At 34.7% G+C, this 18,544-nt stretch overlaps 1 protein-coding gene across 3 annotated transcripts in view; it reads right to left on the bottom strand.

Annotated features, from left to right (window-relative positions):
* Positions 1–292: 292 nt before the first annotated feature.
* LOC105201656 (fringe glycosyltransferase) overlaps positions 293–18,544 on the bottom strand; it is a 116,207-nt gene continuing 97,955 nt past the window's right edge. For all 3 annotated transcript variants that reach the window (XM_039451445.1, XM_039451446.1, XM_011169756.3), the window contains 3 exons: positions 12,699–12,864; positions 10,909–10,994; positions 293–9,253 (listed from right to left, as the gene is read on the bottom strand). In XM_039451445.1, the coding sequence (XP_039307379.1) occupies positions 9,196–9,253; positions 10,909–10,994; positions 12,699–12,864 (310 nt within the window). In that variant the 3' untranslated portion in view covers positions 293–9,195. The remainder of the gene's footprint in view (positions 9,254–10,908; positions 10,995–12,698; positions 12,865–18,544) is intronic.

Genomic DNA, 18,544 nt, shown 5'->3' with positions numbered 1-18,544 from the left:
ATTCTTTTTGTTCTGTAAAATATATGGAGAAAGTGAATGCAATTATCAACATTGCATCTTATTCGAGCAAGTTTAGTGTCGCATTCAAAATATGGTAATAGATTGAGACGTGGAAATGCACTCCAATCCACCAAGACGACACAGGCTGATAATGTTCGGTCCACGGGTGCGATTTAATGTAATATTCGCGAATGTTTTGCAAGTACAATAGGAGGAGACCTAGGAAAGGCATCAGGAAACGGCAAAGTAACCGTGGGACGAGTTATTTATTTTTAAATATATTATATATTCGCTCAAATAATTTCTCAATCTTTTTGTTACGTCAAATAAATTGAGAAAGTGAATGCAATTATAAACATTACATCTTATTCAAGGAAGTTTAGTGTCGCATTCAATATGGTGATAGATTGAGACATAAAAATGCACTCTAATCCAGCAAGATGTCATTTAGAACAAGAGAAAATTGATAAACGATTAAAAAAGCAAATATAATTTGGGATAATATACCCATTAGAGAAAAAGAAATTAGATTTCACGAATCAACAAAAAATAGAGAATCAAGCATCGCTCACAGAAAAGATTGGGCGAAAAATTTATATCGCAGACACCTTAGGCAAGGTAGTCTAAAAAATTATAAAAATTATAAACGTTGCGTAAAACATTATATCGCTAACGAAAAAGATTGGGATAATTGTCTCGAGCATGCTATGTTTTCATATCTGAAAAGATTAATTGCTCCAACGAGACACTCGTAACGGTTATCCACACAAAAGGTCATATTCATTCCCTTCCTCGTCGCAACCTAACATTTCTATACTTCGCAGAGATCCCTCTAACCGATCGCGTAACCATAGACCGAGCCCGACCATACCCGTGCCCCACAATTAATAAACACATTATAGTTCTTACTGCAAAAGAACGGAAAAGCACAAGACACGATCGGTTAATTTTAAATGAATGCTTTGCTTTATTACTCGATGTAATTAGAATATTTTTCGTAACACTACTAAGTATTAGGAAAAATCAGAAAACCGTTTCACTAAAGTGAAATCCTGCTCAAATGTTTATTTTTATTTTTAGCATGTAAATGTTTTAATAAAATTTTCGTCATTTCTAGCAATTAAATTTATTAAAACATTTACAAGAAAGTAAACAAGGAATATATAAACATTGGATAGTTAGTCAACTGTACATTAACGTATTCAAACCAAAATAGGTAGAGGTAAATACTAAAATCCATTTATTAACAAAAAAGAATGCTTTGCTTCATTACTCGATGTGAATAGAATATTTTTCGTAACACTACTAAGTGTTAGGAAAAATCAGAAAACCGTTTTACTAAAGTGAAGTCCTGCTCAAAATTTTTTTAACCAAGAGAACTTAGAATATTCATAGCAGAAACTACTTGGTACATACATAATGCTAGGACAGCTACAAAGGATTACTGTGCTGACAATTTTATGAATACGGAAAGAATGGCGTAAATGAGAATAATTGACGAGATACATACATCCCAATAATCTGCAGGTAATACAAAATATAAAATTTTACATTTTTTAATATTATACACTAAAAAAAAAATTTTGTTGTATTAATTAAAATTTGGTAGACTTAACCAAACAATTTGGTTAAAATAGGATCAACCAAATATTTAATTACGCCAACTAAAAAATTTAGTTCCTTTTATTTGATTCCTGCTATAAAATCTTTTTCTTGCTGTAAAGAAAAATATATTCATGACCATAGTATATTGAGAAAGGATTTGGTAACCATTACCAAATTTTGCTACCACCCCCTTGCGTTAAGTTCCTACTCTCTTTCTATTGTTGCTTCCCCTTTAACTCTCGAACTCCCAGACGATAAGGACGTGCGTGTAAACTTAGAGGTAGAGAATATATTTAAAAACGCTCTATGTGCGTGTTCGGAAGAAGAAGCGAGAAAGCTATCCGGTGACGAATATCAGAAACTTAGATACCGGTGCTTTCGTCGCTCTTGCGCATTTCGCGTATAATTTCTGACGCGTGTTTGATCGCCGAAGCTCTTTGACGTAAAAAAATACGTGAAAAAATTAGCGCGCGTTACGTGCTAATATATTAAAAAGGAAACAGTAAATGTTCCGACGGAATATCGATCTAGATCATATCCTCGCGTGATCGTGTGTCCCTTTCGTTACCCTGAGTCCGTCAATAAAGTGTCGCACATTGTTTTGATAGTTAGCGCGCGATCGTAATTGATATCTCATTCGCGAGTGTTGTGCATTGACGGGATCTGAGAGGAATCGGAGGCTCCAGAAGAGCATCGGGAAACGGCGAAACAACCCTGTAGGTGAGTTCAATTATTTATTATACGTTACCCGTACTTAGTTTTTAATTTTCAATTTTTTCGTAACTTCCTTTCAAAGGAGTCAGTTTTAAAAACATTACAGGTATTTTTTTTAATGTTATCCAAAAGATATATGCAAAGTTTTAAGAAATAATTCTTAGAACAAAAGTTATAAATAAATTAATTTCGAAAAAAGATTTTTCATCAAGAAATATCCTACCATGAAGATAGTAGTGGAAGGCACCATCACTGATGGTCAAATGATTAGAATGACTAATGACAGAAATTTCCATGTTGATGTCATTCATATGTATAGTCTTTATGACCAGAGGTGCTGCAATAGACAAGATAATGTGCAAAAGCTCTGATTTCTTGAAAAACTCAATGATATTGATGAAAAACAAGTAAATACTGCTAAGATTCTCGAGCCCTGTGGATGCAGCACGTGGACACGCATCAGCTTTTGTTAATAGCAAAATGGATGTGCGTGCGTGTGTGTGTGCGTATGTCAGACGAATGAAAACGCCACCACTAAAGCCGTTCGGTGCCAGTATCTTTTTAGCTTCCAATGGGTTCATATCGATTGTGATCGAAACAGTCAAAGATAATTACAATCTTATTATTGTAATACGATCATATTGACGGACAAGCCTGAATTCAACTTGCTTCAAATCGTTATTAATTATACGTTTCTGTTTTATTTCAGTTCTGAAATTATAACACTTATTGGAAACACATTATTAATATCAACAGGGTAAATTAAATCTTTCAATACATTTAGAAATAAATCAACAGATTATTTCTTACATAATTATTTTGCACATAAATATTATTTCCTATAAAAATATGTATGAAATACATATATTTGAAATATATTGCTAAGAATCCTGCCAATCGATCTTCGGATACTAAAACCATCACTTTGCCCAAAATTGTAGCATGTAATCCCATCACAGTGGTGAGATTGTTCATTCAAGAAATAGATAGAAGTATTGTTGATCCCCACTGCTATTTACCCAGAAGTTGCCCTTCCTAGAGCTGTTATGGCTCCAATAACTTCTGCATTACCCCATAGGCACAATGCTGCCAAGGCAGTATTCCTGGTTCTCTCTCTCTCTGTCAGATTAGATGACATTCTTCATCAGACAAACAATAAAACACTAGAATGCAGATGTTCAATTATTTTCTGGCTTCTTTCAACTCCAATGCTATTCCTAATGAAACTAAAACTCAAGAATGCCTCAGATGGCATATGGAGCTGGATGAACTTGATGTGCCAGTCAATTCAAAGATGTTGATTGACTGCCAATAGCTAAAAATGTCATTAGAGCTTCTAGAGCAGGAGATGCAGATCTAGATGAGGTTTTATCAGAACTATGAGTTGAGTCATGGTTCCTTCTCACATGTTGCTTCCACTCTGATCCTTAGAGAAAGAAGAGTTTAATTCTCTTTCTCATATATAAGTCAAGATTAATTCAACTCGCGCAAATCACCGAAAACTGTCCGACCAACGGATCGCGTACCAGATCGTTATCATTGATATCGAACAAATTCTCTTTGTTCGCAGTTATTTCCGAGTTTTCATGTACGATGATGAAATAGTCCGACGGAATTACATCGATCAGAAAAGAAGAAGAGGGGAAGATTTTAGACAAATCTAGCAAAGAAAACTGAAGGTAAACTGAACTCTAATTAAAATCTCTAACTCTAATTAAAACTATATCCCCTGAAATAAAATCTTGTACTCCGATTGACTTCTCAGAAGTAAAACTCACACTCACATGTCTCGTCCGAACTCAAGCAAAGCTAGCATGAAAGCGCGCACGTTAGCGCGCATTGCGTGCTAGTATATTAAAAAGGAAACAGTAAATGTTCCGACGGAATATCGATCTAGATCATATCCACGCATGATCGTGTGTCCCTTTCGTTACCCTGAGTCCGTCAATAAAATGTCGCACGTTGTTTTGATAGTTAGCGCGCGATCGTAATTGATATCTCGTTCGCGAGTGTTGTGCATTGACGGGATCTGAGAGGAGGCGGAGGCTCGAGAGGAGCATCGGGAAACGGCGAAACAACCCTGTGGGTAAATTTCATTATTTATTATACGTTATCCATACTTAGTTTTTAATTTTTAATTTTTTCATAGCTTCTTACCAAAAAGGGTCAGTTTTTGAAACTCCATAGGTATCTTCTTAATGTTATTCAAAAATGTTTGCAGTTTTAAGAAGTAATTCCTCTTAAAACAAAAGTTATAAATACATTTCGAAGAGATTTTTCAGATTAAGAAATACTTCTTGATACGTGAAACATTTAAGAATTAAGTTGAGATTTGAGAATTAAATCTTGATATCTCTTGAAATAACTCGAGATATAATTTATATAAAACAAGACATTAAAGCTACTTGCCATTTGATAATAATCTCAATGAACAAGAATTTTTCAGAACAAGTTAGAGAAGCTCAATTAAAACAGTAGATGTTTTTCGGAACCATTTTTATTATGTCATAACATAATAAAAATGAATTAAAATTATGTATCCACGTAAAATTAATTCCAAATAAAAATTTTATGAATAAATTTGTTTGACTATTCCGGCTAGCACGGATTTAATGCCGTCTAAAGTTTTTCCGCGCGATTTAATTATTAAAAAACTACATGTTATTCTGATAATTATGATGAACCCTTAGTTATTGATGAAACTCAATATGAAAAATGATACGTTACCCGTACTTAGTTTTTAATTTTTAATTTTTTCATAGCTTCTTACCAAAAGGGGTCAGTTTTTGAAACTCCATAGGTATCTTCTTAATGTTATTCAGAAAGTGTGTGCAAAGTTTTAAGAAATAATTCCTCTTAGAACAAAAGTTATAAATAAATTAATTTCGAAAAAAGATTTTTCATCAAGAAATATCCTACCATGAAGATAGTAGTGGAGGACACCATCACTGATGGCCAAATGATTAGAATGACTAATGACAGAAATTTCCATGTTGATGTCATTTATATATATAGTCTTTATGACCAGAGGTGCTGCAATAGACAAGATAATGTGCAAAAGCTCTGATTTCTTGAAAAACTCAATGATATTGATGAAAAACAAGTAAACACTGCTAAGATTCTCGAGCCCTGTTGTGGATGCAGCACGTGGACACGCATCAGCTTTTGTTAATAGCAAAATGGATGTGCGTGCGTGTGTGTGTGTGTGTGCGTATGTCAGACGAATGAAAACGCCACTAAAGCCGTTCGGTGCCAGTATCTTTTTAGCTTCCAATGGGTTCATATCGATTGTGATCGAAACAGTCAAAGATAATTACAATCTTATTATTGTAATACGGCCATATTGACGGACAAGCCTGAATTCAACTTGCTTCAAATCGTTATTAATTATACGTTTCTGTTTTATTTCAGTTCTGAAATTATAACACTTATTGGAAACACATTACTAATATCAACACCACGAGGTAAATTAAATCTTTCAATACATTTAGAAATAAATCAACAGATTATTTCTTACATAATTATTTTGCACATAAATATTATTTCCTATAAAAATATGTATGAAATACATATATTTGAAATATATTGCTAAGAATCCTGCCAATCGATCTTCGGATGCTAAAACCATCACTTTGCCCAAAATTGTAGCATGTAATCCCATCACAGTGGTGAGATTGTTCATTCAAGAAATAGATAGAAGTATTGTTGATCCCCACTGCTATTTACCCAGAAGTTGCCCTTCCTAGAGCTGTTATGGCTCCAATGATAACTTCTGTATTACCCCATAAGCCCAATGCTCCCAAGGCAGTATTCCTGGCTCGCTCTCTCTCTCTCTCTGTCAGATTAGATGACATTCTTCATCAGACAAACAATAAAACACCAGAATGCAGATGTTCAATTACTTTCTGGCTTCTTTCAACTCCAATGCTATTCCTAATGAAACTAAAACTCAAGAATGCCTCAGATGGGACATATGGAGCTGGATGAACTTGATGTGCCAGTCTATTCAAAGATGTTGATTGACTTGGTGCCAATAGCTAAAAATGTCATTAGAGCTTCTAGAGCAGGAGATGCAGATCTAGATGAGGTTTTATCAAAACTATGAGTTGAGTCATGGTTCCTTCTCACATGTTGCTTCCACTCTGATCCTTAGAGAAAGAGGAGTTTAATTCTCTTTCTCATATATAAGTCAAGATTAATTCAACTCGCGCAAATCACCGAAAACTGTCCGACCAACGGATCGCGCACCAGCTCGTTATCATTGATATCGAACAAATTCTCTTTGTTCGCAGTTATTTCCGAGTTTTCATGTACGACGATGAAATAGTCCGACGGAATTACATCGATCAGAAAAGAAAGAAAAGAGGAGATTTTAGAAAAATCCATCAAAGAAAACTGAAGGTAAATTGAAAATTTCTTTCTCTGAACTCTGATTAAAATCTCTAACTCTAATTAAAACTATATTCCCTGAAATAAAATCTTGTACTCCGATTGACTTCTCAGAAGTAAAACTCACACTCACATGTCTCGTCCGAACTCAAGCAAAGCTAGCATGAAAGCGCGCATGTTAGCGCGCATTGCGTGCTAGTATATTAAAAAGGAAACAGTAAATGTTCCGACGGAATATCGATCTAGATCATATCCACGCATGATCGTGTGTCCCTTTCGTTACCCTGAGTCCGTCAATAAAATGTCGCACGTTGTTTTGATAGTTAGCGCGCGATCGTAATTGATATCTCGTTCGCGAGTGTTGTGCATTGACGGGATCTGAGAGGAGGCGGAGGCTCGAGAGGAGCATCGGGAAACGGCGAAACAACCCTGTGGGTAAATTTCATTATTTATTATACGTTATCCGTACTTAGTTTTTAATTTTTAATTTTTTCATAGCTTCTTACCAAAAAGGGTCAGTTTTTGAAACTCCATAGGTATCTTCTTAATGTTATTCAAAAATGTTTGCAGTTTTAAGAAATAATTCCTCTTAAAACAAAAGTTATAAATACATTTCGAAGAGATTTTTCAGATTAAGAAATACTTCTTGATACGTGAAACATTTAAGAATTAAGTTGAGATTTGAGAATTAAATCTTGATATCTCTTGAAATAACTCGAGATATAATTTATATAAAACAAGACATTAAAGCTACTTGCCATTTGATAATAATCTCAATGAACAAGAATTTTCCAGAACAAGTTAGAGAAGCTCAATTAAAACAGTAGATGTTTTTCGGAACCATTTTTATTATGTCATAACATAATAAAAATGAATTAAAATTATGTATTCACGTAAAATTAATTCCAAATAAAAATTTTATGAATAAATATGTTTGACTATTCCGGCTAGCACGGATTTAATGCCGTCTAAAGTTTTTCCGCGCGATTTAATTATTAAAAAACTACATGTTATTCTGATAATTATGATAAACCCTTAGTTATTGATGAAACTCAATATGAAAAAGCAATAAGAATTTCAAACTTTAAAATTGCCAAGAAATCGAGAATCATTATTGATACTAAAGAAAATAAAATCATAATATTGTAAAATACAAGTATAGTGACAAAACTGTTTTTCTACAAATGAGGGCAACGTCTTTTGGGAAATTTATTTCTAATACCCCAACTGTTATGGACAAAAAGACCATATTGATATATTTTAAGCGTCAACGGCAAAAGTAATCCAAGTATTCTCAACTGAAAAAATTTATCTATTCATATATAATCCACTAGTGATTATAATTTCTAAATTGAAATAACAAATCAGTAAGAAAAATTTTGTGGACCAATGTCTTATATAACTGAACATCAAACACTACCAGTGATTAACTTTATGGTCAATCACTGGTTTAAGCCACTTTTTCTATTTAGGTTTTTCCAATGATGTAAAGAAAATTAAGATAACAAACAAATAATATAAAAAAAAAAAAAAAAAAGTGAAGATCGGCCCTAAAGAAAATAAACTAAAAGTAAAAAATATGACTCCCAAACGTTTGAACACGCGCAAATGCATTGCGAGCGCTGTTATAAGCATTGAACTCAAATATTGAAATAAGCACTGCCATATTACGTCCATAAACAGAAAATAGATGAAATAACATGATGCGAAGAGCCACCTCTTTTTTTTAACTACTCTTCGCATGCGTATAAAGCCGAAATTATTCATGTTGTATTCATACTTAAAAGTTCGCTCAAGTCGCTTAAATCGCTCACTTATCTAACCTCTACTGGTACTCTGAAACTTTCTAATTTGTTTATACAAAGAGAGGTAGTCCTCTGAATTTGCTCTTACTTGTTTTTTAGCTACCAGTGTCTATTACAATATTAATTTAGTTCAATAATTATACGTTATTAATAAAGAAAAACCATAGACAGTGTCTATTGTGTCGAATATTATGAACGTACCGTGCCAAGTAATATAATCTTATCACATTTATTATATCTGACATGTGGTGCGCGATATATATTTAACTAGTTTTGAATCCCCATGTCACATATCGAGCAGAATATAAGATATTCTATCCGTTTTTAATATTTAAATTTCAAAAAATCTACCTCCGACTGACAGTACAATTAATCAGTCAATATGTAAAATGGAAAGAGTTTTATATATATATATATATATATATATATATATACATACCATACATACATACATACATACATACACATACACACATTCTTAAATATAAATAACTTTTCAAATATTTAGTCGTTTTATTTATTCTATTAAAAACGGATAGAATTTTTGCACGCACCTGATAAAATGTCTTGTTATTAACTCATTTAATAGTATGCTCCTTACCATTCGTTAATGTTCCTCCGCAATTGATATAAATTAGAATAAACTCAACTTTTCGATTTTCTTCATATTCGTTGTGCTTCATCACCTATGTGGACAATAAGGAACTTGTGGAAATAGGTGACAATGAATAGATTTAAATCTGAAACAGAAAGCAATGTGTAGATATATTAACGAGAATGCAAAACCAATTCAAAATCGAAAACATATAATATAAATAAAAAATTAATGTTGATATCTATTTAGTAGCATAAATACATTGTGCAATGATCTTTCCATATATCAATTTTTTATTTTATAAAAATAAAAAAATTCAGATTTTCTTGTTATGATATTAAAGACGATGCGAAGACAGACAATGAGATACAAGAAAGTTAAAAAATATTTATAACACGTATAAGTGTTTTATGAAAGAATATCTTTACGAAAGAATAATACATTTTAATATAATTTTAACAATAAATGCTTCACGTAAATCCAACGAACTATGACAATGCTGTATATAAATATAGTCAATTTGATCAATATAACGAACATTCGTAATATAAACTTTTAATAAAACGTCATTCACAAAAAAAAAATATGACAATATCCGCATTTATTGTCTCGATTATAACGCAAACCGTTGAGAAGAATCACTAATAGCGGCTTGCTTCAATGTCTTTCATCTTAAATATATACAGATAAAACTTCGTTTATTCCTCACTAAGTAAAAAATTCCGACAAATATTCACAGCGCGAAAAATTTGCATCAACAGGAAATAAGCTTCTTTTTTACATGGCAAAAATAAGGAAGGGCAGAGGGAAGAGAAATGAGCTTGTAAAAGTCGCAATTATTATAAAGTCAATTAAAATTTACGAGAGCACGCCGCGATGTCGTCCTTGTAATTATTCATCTCCCTTCCGTCTTTCACCGGTGTCAATTACACGGAAAACGTCGTGAGGCATTTCGCGCACGTACATGTAAATTGCTGATGTCTATACTCGAGATGCATCATCATTTCACAAAACAATCATTTATTCGCGCGCGCAAACATGAAATTACTTAAAATGGACCGACGAGAAAAGCGAATTATTTAACCATTTCTCTGCAAGTGGAGTAGACATGGTTTCAGGCATTTTAAAAGATATTCATCATTCGCGAATACAGAATTATTCCAAATAAAATTTGTTCTATGTGTTGTATGTCAATGTGTGTGCATTAACATAATTTTTCTCAATGTTTATCAAAATTAATTTATATTATGATTGTACAACTAAGGCTGGTACTTTAATATTTTTTTTCAGTTTGTACATCCTTTCCTGATTAATACATATGTCGCAAATGATTGGATAATTCACAATAATAATACAATCTTTTTTAATTGAGAAACGCAAAGTTAAGAAAAAAACTGTATGTCGCAACGTTTATTTGCGGTATTGTGAGACTTTCCTGTGAAAACCGTAAAAGTACTTCAATTTAGTTATCTCTCCCCCAAGAGAGTTTCCTTATCCGACCCACTCTATGCGAGCACTCAACGCGAAGTTAATAATTGCAGACGTAATTGAAGCTTTGATGTAGCATCGCGTCACAAGAATATGCAAAGAGGTACAAAAAGAAATATAAAATTATAATGCAAACAGAACTTTCCATCGCAAAGCTAAATCAATTTAAATTTATGCATTTTTGCATAAACTGTCAGTACTGATGCAAATTATGAGTCAAACAATCAGACAGTCGAACGTCAAAAATGGGATATTTTCACATTGAAAAAGTATTCGAGATAGAAAATAAAATAAAATTCAAGACAATATTACCTCTTTGGATCGTCCTTCATATCGAAGCCGTCAATTTTTAGGATATTCCACTCGTCTCTAGGACCTTTGGAATAACTAAAAGAGACCTGAAAAATACAAAAAATAATTCTTTGATTTGATAAAATCGCCACTTTCCCCGGCATAAAATATCAAACATTGAGATATTGATACGATATCAAAAGCGATATCAATATCGTTTTGATACACCGCATAAGTTTATCGCTCTCTTCTGTGCGTATAAAATTTGATATCAGAGTGATATAACAAAAACACTTTTTGTATCAGCATTTGGCTGGCCACTCGTAACTCGATCTTAATGCATATACTATAATATTTTAGCTAATAATTTACAAACGCTCGTTTCTTTGTCGTAAAAAATCGTGAGTTTAAAGTCAAATAAATTTTAATATTGAGATATATATATTTTTAAAAACAAAACTTTTATTCTAATATGATAAAATAATTCAATTTTAATGAAAAATTTTATCGATGTTTAAAATTAAACCTTCCAATTTTTGCTATTAATATCTCTTACGTGTACACGTCAAGCATACAGTAATATATGATGTAATACCACACGAAAGAGAATGTAATATACATATACAAACTGATTTAGTTACTTTTCAATGACATACATAGATCATATGTAATTATTTCTACTAAAAATAGCCTGCGAACTAATAATAAACGGAAACTGTACGATTAAATAATGACGAGTGTGTTTCGTGAAACAGACTGTGCACTCGGGTGCACGCGTGGCCTGATTCATCATGAGCTTCAAATCATCTTATTATCGTTCCATTATTTATCATCATGCTTCCATTATTTATCGCGACCATTATACGCTCAGAATACGTTGCAGGCATTAATATGAATTACTTCTATTTTACACAAGTAATAAATCATTTCTTATGTGCGCTATAGACATCCAAATTATAACAAATATTCGGCTATCAACTGAATTACTTCTCATTGAGGTTGAATCAAAATGATGACCCCGAGACGTTTTTAAACATCTATATCTTGTTACATACTTGCTAGATTTTAAGAGACTAATATTCCACGAAAGCTGTTAACTTTTTAAAACTCTAGCTAAAATTGCAAAAATGACCGAAAAATATTCGGATCATCATAATTAGAGCTTAGATGTTCACGATGTCGTGCAAATTGTGTGTGTGACGCTCGTCAATTCTTACAGTCAACTAGCTGCTGAACGTGCGCGTGCATGCATATACAGAAAAAAAATTAATATTAAATCAACAATTTATTGTTTCATATATAAGCAAGAATATAAAATCTTGGAAAAATTTATAATCTTAAACAAACACAATTTGCTTAGATGAAGAAAATTTTTCTTTTCGTGTAAGCAAATTATGTCTAAGGTTATAAATTTTTCCAAGATTTATATTCTTATTTATATATGAAACAATGAATTGTTGATTTGATACTAAATTTTTTTCTGTGCACAACTCGCAGCGGTTATAAGCATTTTAGCAGCACAAAGACGCTGGGCCATTATGACGCCAGATTAATTTCATAACAAAAGTCTAGAAGTTTTTGATTTTTACTGACCGTACTAATAATAAAATAAAAGAAAGAAGATTTTACTCTTATTGATACATTTATTCACTGCAATGCATCTTAGCACCATTTAACTCATCAAAGGGCTCATCATAAAATCAAATTTAATTATCAAATAATAAGTTAAAATATAAACTCCCATCGCAAAAGAAATAGTGAAATCCTTTCTTACTCCAAATATAAATTAAAGAACAGAGAATTGAAATTACCTGTTCGTGGAAAGTATCCCTGTTCAGGAACTTCATCAGCTCCAAATGCGAATGGAACTGCTCCACCACGGTGAGTTGCTTTTTCAGGAGGTACTCGATGATGTACCCCATCGTCACATCGTCTGGCAATCTAATTCTATCGCCGACGGTGATGAACTTTCCTCCCCTGAAAGCACGAATGTCGCAAATTATTCACACTGTTTTCGTCTTGTACGGTAAAAATTATTAACGTAAAAATTACTGGTCTTTTTTGTTGTGCGAACGAGCGTACTTTCGTCGCTGGGAGAAACAGATAAATTAATTCAAATTATTATTCTAGTTATTATCCTAGTACACGATCTTTAATATCGAGCAGGTTAGCGTCTCGAACGTAACGATGTGTCTTGAACGAACGCTCGGATACGAATAAAGCTGATTTTATATACATCACACCCAACAATAATACAATCGTACTTCATGAATTCTCGCACACACAAAGAGGGGATTATATTTAGAAAGATTCCATCATCTATAATCAGATACATTCCTCGTACGATGTACAAATAAGAATCAGTTCAGGAATGTGGCCTTGAGAAGTCTTAACTACGCACAATCGAAATACACACACTCGATGATAATCGTCTCGAGGAATCATCACGGAAATATTTCGAAAGTTAATGATTTTATCTGTGCGCTTAAATAATTAAACATTTTTGGCTTACCATCGCTTTGTGTGACGGAGATATTTCCAACCACGTGCCTGTTATATTCGCTATGTAACGATAAAAACTCTATCGTTATAAATAATTATTATTTGTATCAACAAATATTGGCGATATTAATATTGGCTCCGTCTGAGGAGAAAATATCTTTGATACTTAGAATCCGCCTATTGAGTAAACGATAAATGCATGACGAGAGATACGCAGAGATACGTGACGAAGCACAGTAACGTATAATGGCGGACTGACGCCAACTGACGCTCACGATTCGGAAACCGTTAAGACGCTATTGTTAAATATTTGAAGCCGAAGAACTTCCTCGACGTCGGCATTGCAGATTATTTTTCGAGGGAGACCAGGCTATCGCTCTTTGTCCAACGCATAGATCTGTCTTTGTTTTTCGATTATTTCGCCATCTGCGAAAAGACCTATTAACTACAGCCACTGCTCTTCTTGCCATCGTTTACGTACGCTAAGCGAAATTTGGACACGTACAGCTGTTCACCTATTAAACTTTTTTGTTAGGTTGTTGACTGAAACGATACACAGTCAGTGTTGTTTGTTAGAGTTTTCTGAAGTCCGCCCTGGTCTCATTTTATACATACGAGCTACAGAACGTCAGTAAATAACAAAAATTAATCTTGGTTGGACAGATCCACGAGTCGAAAATAAATGAATTTTTAACTTTTTGATCGATTTTCTCATAAAATTTACCAGAGCAGACTTTGTTTTGGTGCGTACTTTTATTTTGCAAAAGGATTTTGTGATCTGTAAAGCCAATTCAAAAATTAATGAACACTGTAATGGTCGGTAATTTCCGTCAGTATAGCATCCTCTTAAGACGCTATTGTTAAATATTTGAAGCTAGAAAAGAGCCAATCACTTTCCATTCGAGCACAACGGCCAAACGCGTCCTCGGCTGCGTTCGAAAACTGATTACCCAAGAGCCCCCATGTACCACTTTATCTATAGAACAGACTTCTGATGGCAGTGGTAGGGATTATAAATACAGGTAGAGAAATACTGGTTCCTGGATCTGCGTTGTTGCATCAGCAACCAATCAGACTTAGTAGACAGAGAACAAACGTTCTTCAAATTGTTTGCCTCTCACTCTACCTGTCTTTCTATCGCCACTTCCGTCATCAGTAATCCGTTCTATACGTTGATGCTCCTAAAGCTAGGTACATATTTAGCGAGCGAACATTGAACAAACAGCAGCAAACACACGGGTCCGTATCGCGGACGAATTGCCTTTGTACTGCCTCACAAAGAATTAAGCTAAACACGAATCGAACATTCTGTCTCCGTAGAAGTTGCGAAATCTATTGCTTGTCATTATTCCCTGTTCTTATTGCCTGTGCTTTCATTGTGCAATAGGCTTTAGAGTCCGTTTCACGAATAATATATGCGATGCATTATTTATCCTTGTTGTTCAACTAATGTTAAATTCAGCTAATGTTAACTAATGTTAAATAAGGACATATGATGCACTATGCGCAGCATGCATGAAACAGAACGCACCTTTAGAAACGTGAACATGTGAAATGATAGAAGAGACCTCGAGTGGACGCATGTAGTACTATATATACTGACTGATGACTGTTGCTATCTGATGATAAAAAAAAGAGGAACTATTTCTTTAAATCATTTCTAAAAATTAATATTTTTTATTTTATCCTAAATTTTCAATTCAGTCTCTCTTTTTTCCCTATAAAAACCAATTGCAAAAAGCATCATACACAGCTTTAAATAATTCTGGAATTTACCATATAAGTTATCTCACATACAATAATTTATTTTAATAAATGTTTTAAAAAGAAATTGTATAAAGGTAGAAAAATATTTCTCTATGTTTTATTTCAAATTTTTGAATATACATGATACTTAAACTGATGGTAAAAAATGAGACGCGAGACGTTAGAGAAAGACGTATACGTAAAGGTAATAACCTTTCACTTTTACGTTTTTCTCTGCCTTACCCTATGTTCACAACTACGGCGTACACAGACGACTTAGAGCTTGTTCTCTGCTATCGGACTAAGGTATAGTCTACGACACACACTCTGTAAATTGAACACTCGATCGATAAAGTCGACTATAAAGTTCACGTCATGTGACTGTTCTCTTCTCAATGAAATGAGAGAAGCGAATATGGAAAACGTGATATCGTCAAGAGTCGGAATCCTGATCGGAAATCTGATAGTCGCTGTCACACAAAATGGAAAATTATGAACCAGACATCGTCGTTACGAACTTCGTTGCCTCGATCGTCGATCTCTTCGTTCAGATTTCAAAATTTAGATATCCACAAGATCTGCCAGCGCGTTTAACTCATAATTGCTTCATATCTACATTTAGTATCTTTCCATTTAATTACCTAATAAAATTGCAAATTTAATGAGATTATCAAAACGATTGTCTGAATACAATTATGAAACGATAATATTGTATTAATATTGTAATCAAAAATATTTTAATATCAGGACATGCAAACTGATTAAATCAATAAAACCAATTAAACTTCCCTGTTCGAATATTCGATAATTGTATGAATTATAAAAAAAGTTATAAACAAAAAGTATTTTTCGTAAATTAACTTTTTATTTAAAACAATTTAATTGCTAATATTGCACTGCGTATTTTATTAATCAAAGAAATTATAGGAAAAAGAAATTAATTAACTATAATTTATAAAAATTATTTCAATACGTATGTCAAATAATTCAAATTCAAATATAAATGTACTATCCTAAATGATAAAATAAATTATTATCATAAATGTAATAAAAATTTACATAAAATTGTATATATAAATACGTATATAATTGTATATAAATCATTATCATAAATTTAACAAAAATGTATATTGATTCACCTCGAAAATGATTATTTGAGCGCTAAAATTTAAGATGGGCCATTTTCTTAATTTAAATGTGTGATACACTTTCTTACGAGTATCTTGTTTATATTGTAATATAAAATATCGTTGTACCGTTATATAAAATTAAAATTTTTAGCAAACGTATTTAAGAAAAATTCACTTTTTTAATAAATACAAATCTTATTATATTTTTTTTAATATTTGTATTCAGCATCAAAACAAGAATAACTACTAATTATTAACTTCATTAAAAATGCTGTGAGATATACGCGAATGTAACTTATCGATTATACCGCTCGAACATTCAATGTCTGTTTATAGGCATCTGCTACTGCATGAAATAATTACCGACCACTACCCGCGTTGCATATGAAGTAATTAACTCATTCCCATGGCGCCACGCACCTTCTGTGTCCATGCGCCCGCAGAAGCCGATAGTCCCTCTGCCCTCGCTAACCCCCTTTTGCGACGGTCGTTCATCCGCGCGCCGCGAATTATGGGAAAAAAAGACGGAGACGTCACGGAACCTCGGGTCCCCGGCGGGAATAAATTACCGACCCTATGCATCACCCCGAAAGTCACGCGATGCCGGCTAAGGTCCTTAAGTCCTTCGCGTGGCACTCGACACGCATGCACGATTAAGGTCGGCCGGAAACGCGGCGGCGGAACGCTGCTGCCCCGACGCGAAAGAAAGTCGCTCTCGGATATGGAAGGGGGTGTACACAAGTACGGCAAAGATTGTCGCAAAAAAAAACTCTTTATAAAAAAAAATAAAAATAAAAAATAATAGGTTTTAACCAGCATCGAATTGGGGTCGTGAAACAAGGCCAATCATGTAGTGTCCCTCTACTTCTCTCATATCCGCGCTACCCTCCAAAGATACCTCTGACACTTGACTACTCGATCCATTCGACATTCCCATAGATAACGCATCAATAGTACTGCGGGATCGAGCACTGCGTTTGAGAAGCATTGACGTTCATTTGTCACCGTCATATTCTTCATCAATCTTAGCATTAATCAAAGCGGACATCATAGCAAGGATATGTTCCGTCTATGAGCATCGCGCGCGAAGTAACGATCACTTTTCACCTAATAGCATGCTGCGTCCGACGCGATCGTTACTCTTCTTTATAATCTAGCGCATTTACGACTCGACGGAGCTCATGCGACAGGGAAGAGGTGGAAGGCACAGAAATGATGAGGAAACCCGTGGTTTCGGTGCGCGTGACGTAAACGTTTAATTACCGCGTCGTCACGACGGCGGCGACGACAAGCGCAACAAGAAGGTTGCAACCGGAGCTTTAATTCGGCTGCATTCCGCTCATGTAGATTAGGTCTCCTCGAGCGGGAGACACACCTGCTACTCGTAACTGCTGTTGCGCGATCGCTACCGCTTCTCCGCTCCAAACTGGTCGGTCCACATTAAAGCCGACCCCCCTTCGCATTTATTAAGCGCGCCTCCTCTACTGCTGACACGCGATACACAGTCGCGGCTCCATGGTAACGAATTTCCGTCGATTAATCCGTTAATTCGCGCTATTAATCGGCACCGATCCACGCCGTTGAATACAGTCGTCGGTTGCCGTTAGCAGTAACGATAATGACGGTTTGCTCGGTAACCGATAGCGGAGCGATCGCGTGTGCACGCAAACGGGATTTACGCACGACCGATCGCGAAATTATTTTCGGAACGCGTCGATCGTCACCTCGTAACGCGCGAACACGTAGTCTCCATTAGGGAACGCGGAACCAATTCCCGTAACTGCATGTACTGCGTCGATAAACCCTTCCTCGTTTAGGAAGCGCGAGGCGCTTTTTCCACGGATGTCGTTCCGGAGCGATACTACGTCGAACGAAATTGCGCGTGAACCAGCGCGTCTCCCTGCAAAGTCCTGCAACAGGTGGTCGCGATCTCTCGTCTCGAAAGAGAGACGCCGATTCACATGAATCGACGGAAATTTCGACAGGCGAAGAGTCGATGGCTGGCTGCGAGTGCGAGGCGAGAGATGCACGATCCACGACGGACATAAATCGTGCCAATTAGAGGCGACGGCAGGTAGTCACAACTTCGGTGACCAAACCCTGTATATATATCGGCCAGCGACTTCGCGTGAGAGAAAGGAAGAGTGCCAGACACGTGAAAGAACACGAACGGACAAATGTCTCAAAAGGGCGCCGCCGTCTCCGAAGGTACACGAAAACCTCTCGGAATGGGACGCACCTTTGGTATGCTGGGGATAAGAAAAAGGAGAAATTCCTAA

Source organism: Solenopsis invicta, chromosome 7 (assembly GCF_016802725.1).
Source record: "Solenopsis invicta isolate M01_SB chromosome 7, UNIL_Sinv_3.0, whole genome shotgun sequence".
NCBI classification, from domain to species: domain Eukaryota; kingdom Metazoa; phylum Arthropoda; class Insecta; order Hymenoptera; family Formicidae; genus Solenopsis; species Solenopsis invicta.
This window is presented reverse-complemented; position numbering and strand designations above follow the sequence as displayed.